Genomic DNA, 17,789 nt, shown 5'->3' with positions numbered 1-17,789 from the left:
GTTTAGAGTTGGGACGCTGCACAGATACAGATGTTATTAAACTTAATGTTGGATCCAGGTCCTGAAATATTTTGTTCCACGTTCTCTCTCTGCATCTTAAAAGTAGTGTGTCTTTCGTTACTGCATTTCTAAATTTTAATTTCTAACAAATTCTTCACTGATATGAAAACACTTTTATTCATTCATTCATTCCAGAGGATTTTTTTTATTTCCTATTGTGACTGTACACCGATCAGCCACAACATTAGAACCTCTGACAGGAGAAGTATCATCTTGTGACAATTCAATGTTCTGCTGGGAAGCTTCTGGATCTGGCATTCATTCATGTGGATGTTACTTAGACATGTAGCACCCACCTAGACCAGACCAGGCACCCCTACCCCATAGCAATGACACTCCTTGATGCACAGGGACTCACACAAAAACGCTTTAGGAACAAATTCTGCTTTGGCCTCCAAATTCACTAGATCCCAAACTGATCAAGTGTCTGTGGGATGATCCACAGAGCCCCCTCCTCTCAATACATAGAACCCAAAGGCCCCCCACGAACAACATTCTGTTATCAGACACCACAGGACACCCTCAGAAGGCCCATGTCCATTCTCTGATGAGTCCCAACTATTTTGGAGGCAACAAGGGAGACCTACACAATATTAGAAAGGTGGTCATAATGTTATGCCTGATCAGCATAGAAGTAAAGGTTCCCACTTCACAGCTCAAGGTTAATGGGCATTAGTCTACATCGGTGAGGCCAGACAAACTATTTTAAGCATTCTGCTTCCTGTAGCACATGGCCTTTTTCTTTTTTCCTGACGGTCAGGTGTGCCAGCGGGGATTATCTGAGACTAAGTTGTGAATGAGCACACAGTGGGGGATTTAACCTACTCTGGCAGGCCGCCAGTCATGTCTGAGGTCATGCAGATGCAGTCAGCTCCGTCGGTCCTCTTTCAACACTTCCACAGATCAGAGTGACTGTCGTCGTCCCTTCCTGCTGAGGTTCGTTAGCCAGCTTACTATAATCTCACCTAAAAAGACACTTATAGAGGAGCAGGAGGTAAAAAAGCCCTAGCTCACTGTGGTAGTCCCTGAGGAAAAGTGTGGCAATGAAAGCTTAGACAGCAGTGATTGGTACGCAGTAATTACTAAACTCCCAACAGCTGAGTGAAGGGAAGATGACGTGACGGTAAAGCCTAAATTTAAGGTCAGTAAAAAGCTCTTTGCCACCGACCTGAATATTACAAATTGTGTTATTGTATTGACAAGTCATTCACCGACACATTTAGAAACAAGGCAGAAAGAGATTTAAATGATTTATTAATTAAGAAATGTTACAAATGTGATAATTTTATCTTTCTCTAACATTCCTTCCAGAAGAATCTGCCAATGCCTGACACTTTAAAACACAAAAAGAAAGAAAAAAAAAAACAAAACATAGGATCTTCAGTCAACTGCATCTCTACGAACATCAATTAGTTAAATCACGATAACAAAAGTTTGGTTAGCAAAGCGTGGTTGTGCGTGTGTGGTTTGTGCACAAGAAGTGAACTAAATCTGGCACTGGTTAGATTCATTGACTCAAGCTGTTTTGCTACTACTCTTATTTTTTACTGGTAAATCAGCAGTGTATAAAAAATATAAAAAAGGCCATCATTTAAGATTCAAAAAGCAATCCAGCTTGATTAAAATGACAAAAAAAAAAAAAAAGCCATGATGGGTGTTTTATCAACTCGCACTCTTGAGTAAGGCTTCAAAACCACTGACCTTGAAATATGTGAGCAGAGAATTACATTTCCACAACAGGAACACTGTTAAATAAACTTTCCTAAAGTCAACTGTCACCACTCCATGCCGCCACTTTGGAAGTGACCAATAGCAGAAAGCTCGTCTGAAAACCCTCAAAGTGACAAACCTTTAAACTCTAAGAGTAAAAGAAAAGCACTAAATGTGTAGTAAATGTTGGCATATGACAAAAAAATGAGGAAGAAACAAAATATGTACAGCACGGAAAACATTGTATGCAATATGCAAAGGCGTCAAGTTGCTTTGGGCAACAACCCCTCCCTCCTCCCTCCTCCCTCCCAACCCACCAAATACAAGCCAGTCTTCACTGAAGACCCTCGTCCCAACGTTTCCCTCGTCCCCCCCCCACACATACCCGCTCATACACACACACAGAACATCACGAAACACGATTACGTCACTAAGCCTGTTAGTTTGGAAAAACGGTGAAGCACTGTGAAAACTCCCCAACCCCTTCTCTGCCCCGCCCATGTCCCCCCCCCCCTCCTCCTCCTCCTCAGTCGGAGAGGGGAGACAGGGACTTGGTGCAGTCGTCCCACTCGTCCGTCTCGGGGTTGTACACCTCCACTGTGTTTAGGAACTCGTTTCCGTCGAAGCCGCCCACGGCGTAGATGGTCTCGCCCAGCATGGCCACGCCCGCGTTGCTGCGTGATGACGTCATGCTACCCAGCATCCTCCACTCGTTGCGGGCGGGGTCGTACACCTCCACACAGCGCAAAGCGTGGGAGCCATCGAAGCCACCAACAACGAACAGCTTGCCTGAGAAGAGTTGGAGACGTCAGTTAAACATCGTAATGTTAACGTCTGGTTCCACGACCTATATGCTGTAGGTGAACTTACCAGCATGTACGGTAACAGCGGCCCCCCTACGAGCCACATTCATGGGGGCTATCAGAGTCCAGGTGTTGTTCTCAGGGTTGTAGCGTTCCACGGTGTTCAGGCAGTTCCACGACTCTGCCCCTCCAATCACGTACATGAAGCCATCCAACTCACACACTGCTGCCTGGTGCCTCCCTGAAAACAAAACGTGTTGAATGAATTAAACTTTTCATCGTCTCAGGCTGGAAATATATATATATATATATATATATCACCAGACGGTAAGCTGTTCAGATTGTGTGTTTAACTGCCGTCTTATTCAGTGTGTGCTGCAACACTAGTCAATAATTCACGCTTACTGATGTTAAGGGAGGCACAGTTGGACCAGGTTTTGGTCACAGGGTCAAAAGCGTCACAGTTCTTCAGGCCCTTCTGCCCGCAGGGGTCCGACCCTCCCACAACATACAGTTTGTTGTTCAAGGAGCAGACACCTTCAGACAATAGAGGAAAATAATGAGTTCAACAAGTCTAGAAGTTAACCAATACACCAACCTGTTAAATCATTCCCCTTCACAGAATCATTAAACGGAGCGAACCTGCATTGCAGCGGTTTGTCCTCAGCTCTGGCACTTGAGCCCACTCGTCAGCGTGTGGATCGTACGTCTCCCCGCAGCTCAGCTCGTCAGAATGTCCGTTTGAACCTCCAATCACGTACAGCTGACCCTGTGACACGTGGATACGGACAAAGTTATAGATTATGACAGGTTTAAGATTGGACGTAAGCACGTGCTATTTGGACAGAGAGTCGATAAATATTTAAGTATTTGCACTGGACAATTGAAACTGTTTAAACAAGTGTAGGCACACTCGTGGGCCGATATCCATAAGTCAATGGAAAGGTCAACACGTGTCAGATAAGGTTCAAGGTTCAAGGAGTCTTTATTGTAAACTCTACCATGAGCACAGCCATCTGGAATCGAGCCCTTGGAGTCCGCATGGGTGCGATGAAGGTCCAGCGGTCCTCTTTGGGATCATAACACTCCACAGTCCTCAGACACTCCTCTCTGTTGTAGCCTCCTACATTATGAGAAAGATGCACCAAGGTTAAACTATGCGTCCATTTTTTGCCTCAATACAAACCCCAAATACCAAGACCAATTGTCAGGCTATATTTTCAAAGGGAGAGAAATCTTCAGTCCCCAGTGAGCCTCTAAAGGATGGATGGTTGTTTTAATCATTTCAGTGCTAACCTGCTGCGATGACTCTTCCGTTCAGGGCTGCAGCGCCCAGCCCAGAGCGAGCGTAGTGCATGGGTGAGAGCGGGTGCTCTTCCAGCTCCTCAGGCTGGGCCTCGAAGCTGAGGCTCTTCATCAAGCAGGGTGTGGCAGAGGGAGATGTCTGAGGGCTGCTGCGACCGTGCAGGAAGATCACACACAGCACACCGTCCAGCACAGCCAGACACAGGTAGGTGTTGTCTGGGGTTAAGATTCGAGATCATTAGAAAAAACCATAGGTACTCGTTTTCAGATCTAACCAGTCAATTATCCCCCACACCCACAAGGAGGAATTCTTTGTCATCTTACTTGTGGTCTTCTCAGAGGCGATGTACTTCCACTCTCTCCTGGCAGTCTGCTTTGGGGCATTTGCAGCTTGGTTGGATGGCGACAGGCTTCCTGAGGAGCTGCAGCTCATCTGTCTCTGGGTGCTCTCCCGTACGGGTTTCTTCTGCAAGAGCACAGTGCAGCTATAGAAGCCAAGCTTGCACCACAGGCCCACCGGCGGCCAACACCAGCTAATTATACCCCAACCTAATCTTTGATCCGGCTTGTCTAACGTAGCCGTGGCATAACGAATCTTGTCCGAGCATGTACGGGAAAAACTCACGCCGTATGAAGCCAACAACACAGCACTGCACACTAAAGTCTGAGACCATGCTACAAACAGATCTGACGGCACACAATTAAGTCACAACTCAGAATGGTAGACAGAGACAGAGCCACCACTGCTCACACTCAGCTAGTTGTAATTAGGTTATAAATCAAAATGTGGTTTTTAATATTATGCTCAACAGCATAGCAAGGCAGGCATCATAGCTCATGTTTTGCTAATCTGCTAACATTAGTCCTTACGCTGTGGCTGTATTATGGTATCAAATGAGCCATATATAGCCAGGCACAGGCTGCGTAGTATTTCTAAGCATGGCAGGGCTCGAGCTGCAAAATAAAGCTGCCAAGCAAAACGACTTTCAGTTTGGTTAAGCCAGGCACAAGCTGTTGAGTACCTGCACAAACTGAAGGTGGTCCTCCTCGCCACCAAACACCTCACTGTGCCCTTCAATCACCAGCCCTCCATCCACCAGCTTATGGTCAGGTGAGTAGTACAGCGTTTGCACCTGAAACACAAACAGGAACAACATACCCATGTGGCTGTCTCCATGGCAACACACTGAGAGCCCCCACAAGGGGGGGGAGGGGGGGAAGGAGGGAGGAGGAGGGGGAGGCAGTGCTGTGAAGAGGAAGAGAGGGGGGGAAGGGACGAACGCCTGGATCTTCAGTCGCTTGAATGGAAAGCTTCCTTTAAAAAGACACATGCTGCTGCCACTGCATAGAGTGGGTTAAGTGTTTGAGCTCAAGAAGGTATCTGCAGGTCTCCCACTTCATTTGCATCTATAAAAAGAGGTTGAAAATTGAGAAGCTGCATCTGGAAAGATCTTCTGTGAAGAATGAAAAGGAGGAGGATCGGGAAAACGGCACTCTTCCCGTTTTTTTTGCTGCTTGGATACCGCTCCTCTAGACGAAGAAGTTGGACGCAATAGGCAGTCAAATCCAGATGACTGACGGCACGAGTGCATCAGCCACTAGCTTGAACACGTTTCCACAATAAGGATAATCCCAGCAAAATTTCTAAGATACGTTTATACTGTGTTGTGGCCTGACAAAATAAAGTCAGAAAATGCGGCGGCAGATTTTAGGAAAAAAGCAGACGGTGCATATTCTTAGGAGAACGGTGCATAGCTTTAAAATGATAATTTAAAGTCCAGCGAATTTTACTTTTAACGGAGAAAACAATGCTTCTGTCCAATGTCCAATTTAAGTGATTTTTTTTTTTAATGTACCAGTGGATAGATGGCCCTGGATAAGAATATCTAATATGGAGCAAAGGGGTATTCAATTAGATGTAATGGCTGCTGAAGGTTTGCGGGCAATGTTTTATGGTAAATGCATAAATGGGATTCATCTGTATGAGTGGCATGGACAGATGGGGGCACAGTGTTGTTTGGCTGCAAAGAGAAGCTGCGGAGAGGCAGTAGTGCTCCTCTCCTCCCTCTCTTTTCTCTGACTCATTACCCTGGTGGTTCAGTCCTGGCTCCTCAGTCTCGTCTCCTGCTGCTGCTAATAAACCTACAGGAGAGATAAATCAACGGGGAGGAGCGCCTGTTAGTGCTGGGGCAAAAAAACACGCACCTGTTCAGATAGCAAAGTGGCAGTGAGAAAGCAGAATCAAGGGGTCAGACCTTTTGAGAAACCTTTGGGGTTTTGTGTGTCACAGGAGAAGGGCACTGTAATAATCAAGATGGGGCTGTACGTAAAACAACCACATACCCAAGAAAGAACAGTGGAAACAAAAAACAACTGCAAACAGCAGTGCTTTTCAGCTCACCTCTAATTTGTAGTATGGTTCAGGGATACAGAGTTTCTTACTGCAAAAACCTCAACAAATCAGAGGAAAACAAAAAAGAACAGTCCTGACATAGCAGCATGACAGCAGCATGCCATTTCTACTTCAACCCCCCTTAATGCCTTCTTAATGTCAAAAACAGGAGGGGTCAGAGGGAGGGGAAGTGTCAGGGTAAGAATGAAGATTGGTTGAAAGAGTGCACGCCCTGGTACTGACCTCCTCCATCAGTCGTTCCAGTTGGTCTCCATTCTCCCAGAGACTGCGCTGCACCCAGTTGAGTACCTTGGAGTAGAGCTTGCCGTTGCTGGGTAGAGTCAGGTTGTCTTCTAGCATTACTTCTAACTGCGAACACACACAGGGGGAACAGTGAAGTGACTGTGTAATAGGGAATGAACTAATTAATTGTGCGCTAGGAACATGTGATTAACTGATTTGTTCCTGAACAATTGTTAAATTATGCCATGCGTAGGACACCACGCATTAAACCAGCTAAAAGCTTACGGTTCAAAATGAAAGACAAATTAAATCAATGGATTAATTGTGAATCAAGTACATTTTAAGCATCAAAATATCATTATTGAATGTGGAATTCAGCTTTTTTTTTTTGTCCGTCAGATGCAGTCTGAACAAAAGCCTCCACACTCTAACCTGCCTACACTACTGCACATGTTTTAAGTCTCTTGCCCCAAATCCATCTCAGCAGGTTTTCACCGGCACGCATTCATACTCCAAGTATTGTTAATCTTGTGTAGAAGTCAGAAAGGTAAAAATAATCTGTTACTCATTGCAAGAGCAAAAGGGGGGCTACATAAGACAATTGCCAGCAACTGATGTCAAGAGTATCAGCATATATTGCATGCGTATGTGCTGGTTCGGGCCCTTAATTTACCATCGGAGGACAAACCCGTGTTGTCTTGTAGCGCCATAGTTACATAATATTTTTTTTAATTATCTGCAGAAGACTGGAATATGCAAATTTAAGCATGTACCTTGAGGCGGGGAAGTTTAAGGAAGTCTTCTTGTTCAGACACTTCCAACAGATGGTCTTGGATGAAGGAATCCACCTTGGCCAAAACTCTGGCATCTCCCATCGAGCTGGCGAAGTTTCGAAAGGAGATGGCATTCTGGGAATCCATTTTAGACAGCAGGTAGTCGCCGCAAATCTGAGGAGAGGGAGACGGCAAGATTTAATTTTGAGAAATCTCAGATTTTTTGAGTAAATTCGCAGGACACACGTGAGATTAAAGGCCATACCTGTTTGACTCGCTCCATTCTGAACCTTTTGGCTGCAGAGTAAACTTCCTTCACCAGTTCCTTGTCTGCCTTTAGCCTGTGTTACACAAGAACAAAAAATATGTTGTCAACCATGTCCAAAAGCTGAGTATTTTGCAGAGATAAGATCGGAGGCAAAGGGTCAAAGGCCAAAAGTGCTACTAACTGGGCAGTGTAGGCATAGTTGAGCAAGATCTCCACTGCCTCCGGGTCCAGGTCCTCAAAGGTGACATGAGAGACTCCATGAGGCTCAATATCACTGTTGAAGATTTCAAACAGGTAGGGACTACAGCAAGCCAGAACAGCACGGTGAGCCATCAGCTCATGACCACACACCTGGACAAATGTAAAGAAAGACAAGGTAGGTTAAAAGATCAGGATGACCCAGCATTTGTTGAAGAGAAAATAATATTTGAGAAAAAAACATACCTGCAGTCTAACATCACAGAACTGACCGCTCTTTCTCAGAGCATTCATTTTGGCCACGGTAGAATCCAGGAAACTGTCATCCTCAAAGATCAAATAACCGTTTGGAATCATGTTGGTAAATTTCGGTGGTTTTCCTGAAGACAACAGAAGAAAAAACACATTTGTGCCAAGTAATGGAATAATGCCCCAACATGCAGGCCTTCTGCTGCAACTCTGTTCAACCTGCTTTTAATTATGCAACATCGTAATAGCTGGCTTTATTCATTGACGACCAGAGAGAGGATTAGGATTAGGTGCCCGTGCATTGTGTATTACAATCTGTCCCATGCATTAGTCATGGTCTTACCTAATAGAGAATAATGCAAATCCAGGTAAGTGCCGCTGCCGAGAGTAGACAGGAACCAAACGCAGGCAACAGGCTAAGTAGACTGAGGTCACGGTGGAACCGAGTCTTCTTCACCCGAGGAGAGGGACGGGGAGTCGTCAGAAGAAATGCCAGTTGACTTCACGGGCGTGAGCAGAAGGGAGAGGGGGAGCAGCCGCACGGACAAACTATCAGGCTTGAAGCGACTGTAATCAAGTCCTCGGGATCCCGTTGGCTATAGAGTTGTACTTATTCTGTGTTGGTCATACATTATAACCTAGAAAAGAAAGAAAAAGGAGTTGAGTTTGGCTTTTTTCAAAGCAATGCTGCTTGCTCCTGGCACCAGAGCAACGTGTCAGCATGAGTCAGTTCCACGTGCACACTGGATGGCAGTTAAGAACACAGTCCTCTCGTCTCATTTCATGAAAATTTCCACCATACATGATTTGATCCACAATATATTGGTCACGTCCTTCAATTACATTTCATCCTCAACAACGTCAGAAGTGGAAACCAGCATTTTATCCCGAAATGCTATAAACCATAAGGCATACAGCAGTTGTAACTAAGCCCACGCCTTTGATACTCCTCCCTTCTAACACCCTCCATTTAGCTCTTTAAATCTCCACACCTGCTGCTACATCCCACCGGCCCAAGCAGAACCGCTTAATCCGTCTCATGCCTTCAGCGCCGTCTCCGCTCCGTCTGAAGTAAGGCCACTCCAAGGCTATCTTATGTGACAAAGCCTCGTCGGCTGGCTCCTCCCAACTGGAACCCTCTCGCTCAGGCGCTGACCTACAAGCACAATGCAGGACGGAGCAATTTCTGACAGCCATTCACAGACCGTCAGAAGGCCCTCTTAAAACAACTGCATTGTGATTTCAGGTCGGCCCATTATTTGTCCTTCAAACAACATGTGACTTCTGTGCACAAACCCGCTCACATTCACCGGCTAGTTCAGAATTCACTCGCCTTTAAAATCAAATGAAACGGAGAGAGGACAAGACGGACCACAGCAGCTGCCTCATAATTTGAAATTGTATCCGCACCCCATGTGACGAGCCTTTTAAGGGCAGCCTTGCTTTGTGCCAGCTTCCAACGTGCATGCAATTCGAGCTCATTAAAAAAATAAATCTGTCATTTAGTCAACGGCTACACATGCGCTGTACTGTCTCAGATACAAGTCTGTCATTCACTGTGCAAGAAGTTTTATGTAAAACACAAAGTTTTATGTGTGTGCTGACTGAATATTAACAACTAACAGCCCTGTAACAGATTACTGCAGGCCTCCACTCTTCAAAGAAAACATGTGATCCCAGGAAGTGATTTAGCGTTTGTCCACTGGCAAAAATACAAAAAAAAAAGACTTTTATTAAAAAATATTCTTTAGCCTTGCAGTACTTTAAGTCTTCTCAGACTGTGCACAATCTATTTGTAGGCTTCAAGGTGGAGAGTTATCAGCTAACATGACAGATGTTGCATATATATATATAAAAATAAAACAGCATGCCCCTTGTGAGCTGCTAAAACAACAATTTTATCCACAGTCCGACTATTTTGAAAGAAACACGTTCACACACGGCTTTGAAAGAAGGTGCGCGACACTTTTGTACTGAAATAATATTTTTGATGGTATAATTGTATTCAGCTGACAAATACATGCTGCGTTCAGACATAAAAGCACTCTGAATCTGCTTAGCGTTGCTCCGAGCTCTGCCTTTTCTTTTTTTTATAAATGATCCATAAACACATGTCTAAAAAGCAACTGGTTGTACAAGGAAACAAAAACGCTGTCAAGCAGCAAATGCTAACTTTACATATTACTCTTCCAGAATAAACTATTATGCAACGATTATGCAAAGCTTTTTCCCCAGCCATATCCAACTACTATCCAATATGTCTAACATTTAAAAGCAACCATAAAGGGAGACAAAATACTAAACTCCAACGATCTACTGAACCCAAAACCACATGGAGCACATTGTGAATTTCATAATTATAAGTATTTTTTTTGCTTCAGACTGCACTGAACCGTTCTTCTTTGTCTTTTTAACAACACAACAAGATGCAAAGGACAAAATGTGAAGGCGCATGATAACGGCTGTGTCAGGGTGAAGGAGGTAGAAATAAAAGGAACTACGAAAAATGAATCGCTTGCTCTGAAAACGTACCTTGCACTAGTCAACAGTCGCCGCGAGCCAGTCTCATTTGCGAGTCCATATAAAATGATGCTACTGAGCCGATTATAAAATGTAAACAAATAATAAAAAAAAGATGTGCGTGCCATGCTGCACCGCTGTTATGGTTTTATGAAAGATGGGTGAAAGGGATATGTGTAAAACTACCACGTTAAGACTGCGGGGAAGTGCGCCAGACATTTTTCCCTGAGTAAATGTGCAAGCACGATGTCACATGCTGGAAAATAGCCTTTTTATATATATATTGCACTGAATAGCATGTAAAGAAAGGCTATAATTCACCCCGTCTGCTCGTGGATGTAGGGAACACTGACCCAGTTTTTGGTTGTTACGCAACACCTGGCAGCAGACTTCTTGTGAAGGCTTGAATGCTCCTCCACATGGCTGGATCGACCACACTGGGCTGTTTCCTTGTTTATTTTTCCTACCTCACTCTCGACTCTAAGCTCCGAAAGACAAACAGCGCCCTCACTTTTCTAGACAATTCTACTGGACAGTTCCCATCTTAATAACACGAATAACAAAACCCATTTCACACCACCGTACCACACACCGACAATCTATGCAATTAAAGCCTGCCGGTTGCCATTTTGGTCGCTTATGTGGGAACAAGACTTGTGATCAAAAACTAAACTGAGAAAAAAGGAAATCACAGTACCCAGGCCGCATCTGTGGTAAAGCAAACGGTGTTAAAACGGCCAAGCCGACTTGATGAGCTGTAAAAGGGGATACGGCCATACACTTGACAACAGGGAAACAAAGACAGAACAACGGCCTGAAAGAGAAACGGCCGACACGGTTCACAACTTTGTCACAAGGGGGGTGGCTGTGAATGTACTTTCTCCCTTTTTCCATCTGATTAGACAGGCACAAGGGTGCAGGTCTCAGCTGGACAATAAACAGTTGTTTAGACACCCCTCCAGTGGCGAAAAGGGGGCACTGCTGAATATTTAAGTCAGCTTTGCTCAGTGGAAATTTACTGCTTAAATTAAATACATTTACGAAGCTAAACAGGGGCAATAAAATAATAAATTAGGCAATACACAAGGCATTGGCACTATGTCTAAAAAAAAAATAATACAAAAATCAAACCCTTAAACATAAGGGTAGCAGAACTCAATTACAACATATTTTACAAGACAATGAAACGAGGAATGACTTCAAATGTGTTGTTTTGTTTTTTTTGGAACACCCCCATCTTCTGAGTCAGATAATTCCCGTAACAGTTAAGTGTGTGTGTGTGTGTGTGTGTGTGTGTGTGTGTGTGAGAGCATGACCACACACACAGTACTATTTTTATTTATAATATATCATGCCCGTTTTCATTAGAATCAATCCGCAGCATGTTACACGGGAATTTTCCACGTGGTTGCCATCTTGAGATCCGGATTAACAGTACAGTAGGTCAAATAGTACTATAGTAATACGCAGCGTGGACACTAGGAAATATGAATCGGAAGGACTACTTCCTTTACTTGACAACCTCTCTTCAGAGCAACCTGTAATAAAAAGGGAAATGTGCCAAGGACACCGGCCGCCAAATCCGACACATATGGCACTTAATGTAAGGTTAGTAAAGGACAGCATGTACCCTACCCTGCCCTACCCTATCCTACCCTACCCTACCATCCCCCAGTGGGCAAGTCTTGCAATTGGCCACCAAGTCTCATGCTTGTCTATTCACTGCAATGCTATGCTATGCCATCCATGTCCCTACCTCTCCTCTGATGAGAGTAACGTACGAAGACCACGATGCCTGGCGACTTGCCATATAGTCATATATAATGTGTGTATATATAGACATACATACACACACCCCCTCAACTAGAAACTGGGTCAGGAACCAGAGCCCCCCCCCCAAAAAAAAATATGTGATTATGTGGGCATTTCGATATTTCCACGGATTACAAACGCAGACAATACACATACGTATGCTTGCAAAGAGAGGTAGGCATCCAGCTGGAGCGAAGCAGCCGCCAGTCCCTCATTGAGATGTGTCGGAAGCTAACGCGTGTTAGCATTCTAGCTAGGCAACCTGCTGCTTAGCCGGGGATGGGGAGCCATGAGACAGCCACGCCGGTGTTAATTAATTAAACTAACGCTGCATTCGGTCATTTTTTTTAGAGATGAAATTGACAGGGACACGCAGTTTTACTGTTCCCTCAGCTGCCAACGTGAATTAAATATCGTTTTGAGATTGTAATGTCGGGGCAAAAAAAAAAAAAAAAAAAAAAAAAAGCGGTTGTTTGCGTGTCCCGCGCCTCTTTCGCTCCAATACAGCATTCGAGGCGGTTTCCTCTCAACCAGGGCGAACACGACAGCTACCATTTATTCAAAGAGCAAGTTAAACATCTACCTAGGTAATGAATGATGACCACTGTAGCTAATACCAGATTTAACGGTTAACGGCTGGCTCCCCCCCGACAAAGACGTCAAGCGGCATCAATTCCCGCTTTCGTGCTTCGAAGACAGAGAGGAAGAAAAAAAAAATCTTACCTGAGGCGTTTGACAGCAAACGATATTAGACATATTTAATGCGAATTCAGAGATGGTCGATTCGGGTTAGAGAAAAGACGCAAAACGCGACTACAGGCACGGCTTGTCGGGATGGCGGCAGATGGCTGTTTCCTCTCGGTAAGAGATGCACGTCCACTCTCTGTCTAGCCTGGACTCGCTCTGACAGAATGGCCGGTGGCGGTTGGAAGCGAGAAAGCGCGCTCTCGAGAAAAGCTCTGCTACCGCCACGCCGCCTATGATGTCATCAGTGGTGGGCGGTGCTACAACGCCCACACTCTTGAGAGTGATGAAATGCCGGATGTAGACCATGATGTAGACGTGTAAACAAGAATATTTATGGAAAAGAAGAAAAATACTCAGAAGTGTCAAGTGTTTTTTTCCCCCCCCCTTCTAAGAACGTTATGATTACACACACATCAGCATTTTTAACAATGCGTATAGTGTACACAACCATTTCCGGAGGTAATACTGCAATAAGTAGCAATGCAACTGTGCAGTCTAAATTAAAACCACTGCACTCAAGATTCCATTAGAATAAATGTGCTATCAGCACAATATGCTATTTTTTTTTAGATGTACCATGAACTGGGTGACTAAGAACCTTCACAGACTCACAATTTAGTCTTATTTCACAGTATACAGTAGAACTCTCTGCTTGTGTATTTTAGGAACACTGAACAAAAACGAGTCTACTTCAATAAATCTTGAAGGTCACAATGTTCAGTACTTGTTGAAACCATTTTACAGAGGTGATAGATACACACACACATATATATAGAGAGCGAATTTACTAGATATATAATGAAATAAATATGGACATGAAGATATGTGGTAATATAGAATGTATAAATATTGTGTACAACAAATCAGTTCAAAGACAGCATCTGAGTATATGTATGGAACTATACAAGATATATAAATGCTGTATACAATATTGGTATTGATAAATGTTAAAAATGTCATACTGTATAAATATATGTAAAGTAACAGCAAGTGGAAGTAGAGCAGCCACAGTCCAGTTGACAGACAGCAAGAACCTGGAACTGAAAGTTGTTTCTTATATTTTGTCCAAAATGATAATACAGTTGATTTAAAACCTCTCTCATTTTACTCATGTGTCAACTCTAGCCTATAAGGGCTATAAGAAGTCTTTCAGTGTGTGGCTGATAGTGATGGAGCTGATTTTACCTTCTTTAAACACTATTAAACACAATTTAAATGATAAGAACATTAGAACTGTAATAATGAGCGGTCAAATCATTTTCATACAAAGTACACAGCTCTCATTGTAGTAAAGTAGGGTAAACTATTTACCCTTTACAAATACGCACTTTTATATTTAAAAATGCTTTTGTGAAAATATGAATCCCAACTAATTTTCAGCTAGATTTGTTGAGTTTCAAATTCTTCCCCCAAGTGATAAGGTTAAAAAGCAGGTCAGTGACAGAGTTAGGATTCAGCTACTTGCTTGGGACACCTTAGCAGGGCTTATTCTTGCTGACAAAGGACTTTAACGTGAGTCCACTTGGACCTTGGTCTGACCTGTAATCAGCATCGACCATGTGCTTGTCATGTCAGTATGGTATTCTCCATTTCACATGACGCCGTCTGTCTTTTTGACAAGTTAGGCGTTTAATTTAATTGTGACAAAGTTACACCGCATTAGCCCTTTGATGTCCATTAAGAAGGAACAGCCAGGCTAAACCCTCGCTGCTACTAGCACATACGTCACTGCGGAGGAAGCAGAACCCATTCACCTGCCTCGACTGAATAGAGCTTAGTACTACATCAGTACGTCAGTAATTAGATTAGAGGATAAGAATCGCTTCAATGCCAATGTGTCAGCCAGCCTTTGTATCTTCGTTGTAAGCAGGCGCAAGTGTGTATATGTCTGCATGTGAAGCTGTTTGTGAAATCCAGATGTAACCAAGCAACTGCAGCGTAAAGAGCATTTAGCTGTGGCCTTAAAAGCACACCAGCCATTGTGTTGGAAACTACATTGATAGCAGCCACAGCCAGGAGTCCAGTTTACACAGATTAGATTTACAGTATCAACACCAAAGTAATCTCTTCATAACAGCTCCAGTGCTGGTATTATTACCACAACAAGTTTTTGCTTACATCCATGTGGGGATGACTTTCCTGACAAGGTGAACTGCTGGCCTCTGGTCAAGAAAATGGGCGGCTGGTTGCCAAGGATGGATGCCTGCATCATATTTCACCTGTATATCTTTTTATAGCTGTGTGTATGTGTGTCTGTATGGTAAAGGAAACACCTCTGGGCAGACACTCCACGAAACCTACCAGCTTCAAGGTCATATCATCGCTGATATTTGCAGCAAAACAAATGAAACTTGAAACAGTACATTCTATCACTGATGAGTCTCCTTGATAAGACTGCAAAACAGGTTGCCATGAAAATTAATATACAAAGGTAGACTATGAATAATGGCTTCAATTTATAAAGTGCAAAGTCTACCTCGGTATCAGCTTTACTTTGTTACCCACAAGACACCGTCAACTCACTCTAAGCTTTGTCTCTGTAAAAGCTCTTTCAGGTCAACTCTATTCAGCATTCCCCTGAGCATCTGCAAAGGTGAATGAAGATCCCTTGGCAAACAGTTAGTCTGACTCCGTAACACAGCGTCTGGAGCCGCAGACACAGACGTGGCGATTAAAGCTGATGGAGTGGAGCCAAGAAATCCAGCCGACTTATTAGTTTCTCAAAGAGGTGTTTTTTGGAATTGGCTTGGGAACTAAGGAAAGTGGCAAAAGGGAAAAGCAGGACGGCATTGCAATATTGCCATTCGCTGTTTGTTGTTGAGGCGGGTAGACATTTTCTGGAGTGGCATGTTTACCTGTCACCTTTTGAGCCTTCGAGGTAGTTTGACGTTTGTCTCGTTGTCTTCAGTATGAATAAATCAAAGGCAAGTTCATATATTCTGTTCAAATTCACAATCCGGACTAGTGTTAACAATGATGCCTTTTGCATGTTTTCTTTTAATTTTTCACTATGATACAAGGCTGTGTCTTTTATATGCCAGCAATTGTTCATGTTAATGAACTGTGCAAGTCAATAATATGTAAATAAAATATATATTCATAGCACAACGTCAAATTATTACTTCTAGTCGTCCATATAGACTTCAAAATCTGTTTTGAGAGGTCATTTTGTGGTTGTTAATTGAATAAATATTTGAAACAGACTGGCATAAGCTACACCTGCTTGCTGTATCTCAGTGGCATTCTTAACTATTACACAGGTGGTGTAATACCGCATCACACAAAAACAAAACATAATTGCAGACAAATGAGGTCCACATCTACTGTATGTGGTTATCTGGCACATTACGCCACATTTAAATGCATAAAACATAAGTTCTGCTCACATCGTCTTCCACTAATCATGCACGTGTGGCATTCCCAGCTTATCTTCTGCAACAGTGCTTGCAGCTCACAGCACTGAGCATGGTCCTGTTTGTCTGTCATGTGAGCCAGTAACTAAAAAAAAAAAAAAAACACATCACTAAAAATGTCTTAGCCTTGGAGATATTTTCTACCCCTGTCTTGTTATTATGAAATATTCAGTCAAGAACCAAATAGCAAACAAACTGTTCCCCATTACCCTGATGTGTGTGTGTGTGTGACGCTTTCATCGAATTCCAGCACAAAGGACACAGCTTTCAATTTGCTGAGTCACGTTGTAGACTCTGGCGCCCCCTCATTCTACAGAGATTTGTTCAGTGAAGCTGCATAAATGTATTCTGACAAGGACACTATGAATATTTTAGGTATCTGCGCCCAGCGGTAGCACGTGGCCGGTGCTGCTGTTCGGTTCAGGATGCATACAAGCAGGAGGTTCAGGTCTTGTCAGGACTTGTACGGTTTAGGAACGTGGGACATTCCTCCACATGATAATTCATCTTAAAGGAAACTATTTCATTCTAGTCCTGGTAGTAAGAAACTATTTAATTCTCATGAGTTATTGACTGTTTTCTAATGGTGTCAAAAGGATTTGATTATGCTGTATATTGATCACGTTAATGAAAAAATTCACTTCTCTGGCCTGATTCTTCTTGGAAAATCCTAGCTGTGCATCTCTTTTAGAGCCATTTAACAAGGCAAACCTAGAGTTTTGTTGCTAACACGGCCTCCCTGCCCCTCACCCTCGGGGCACTGAAAAATGAGAGCAGTGCCGCTTGAGTGTACAGTTGCATAGTCCTCTGATAAGGCACTGATAAACTGTAAAAACTCATTAAGTTAACCTTCTCGTGACAGACTGATGACATTGACAGACGCGAGGCAGTGGGTTTTAGGAGGGAGGCCAGCTCAAAGATTAGACTGAGGAACATGCATGTTGTGGCCTCATTTACGTTCGGAGTCAACGGACCTCAGAGAATCTGGATTAGTTCCTGAGAATCCAGCCTGTGATGTTTGTTAACACAGATATGATCTATGCTCCTCTTTTTTCCTCTCATCTAGTCTCTTAAAGGAGAATGGCACTCGGTGTAATGAAATTAAATCACGTTATTTATTTATTTTTGTGGCGCTCATGACACCTTTCTTGTAGCCAAATGAGGTTTGAATTCATTACATCCCCACTAAATTTATCATGAAATCCTACCACAGTTACTTAATATGTAATCATTGAGTGATTTTAACCAGAAAAGTGTTAATGTTGGAAACATTTCAAACCTATTTTTAATGTAATT

The 17,789-nt window shown here is 43.3% G+C and overlaps 1 protein-coding gene across 1 annotated transcript; it reads right to left on the bottom strand.

The window, feature by feature from the left end:
- Positions 1–2,289: 2,289 nt before the first annotated feature.
- On the bottom strand, positions 2,290–13,250 carry ivns1abpa (influenza virus NS1A binding protein a). Its single transcript, XM_084548661.1, has 15 exons — positions 13,057–13,250; positions 8,345–8,639; positions 7,999–8,132; positions 7,736–7,905; positions 7,552–7,627; positions 7,287–7,460; positions 6,514–6,639; positions 4,901–5,011; positions 4,203–4,344; positions 3,870–4,094; positions 3,575–3,696; positions 3,216–3,342; positions 2,979–3,110; positions 2,641–2,814; positions 2,290–2,559 (listed from the first exon to the last, which is right to left on the bottom strand). Exons 3-15 carry the CDS (start codon positions 8,107–8,109, stop codon positions 2,297–2,299), a joined length of 1,953 nt encoding a protein of 650 aa, XP_084404787.1. The 5' UTR covers positions 8,110–8,132; positions 8,345–8,639; positions 13,057–13,250; the 3' UTR covers positions 2,290–2,296.
- Between the last annotated feature and the right edge of the window lie 4,539 nt (positions 13,251–17,789).

Source organism: Chelon labrosus (assembly GCF_963514085.1).
Source record: "Chelon labrosus genome assembly, chromosome: 7".
In the NCBI taxonomy this organism is placed as follows: Eukaryota; Metazoa; Chordata; class Actinopteri; order Mugiliformes; family Mugilidae; genus Chelon; species Chelon labrosus.
This window is presented reverse-complemented; position numbering and strand designations above follow the sequence as displayed.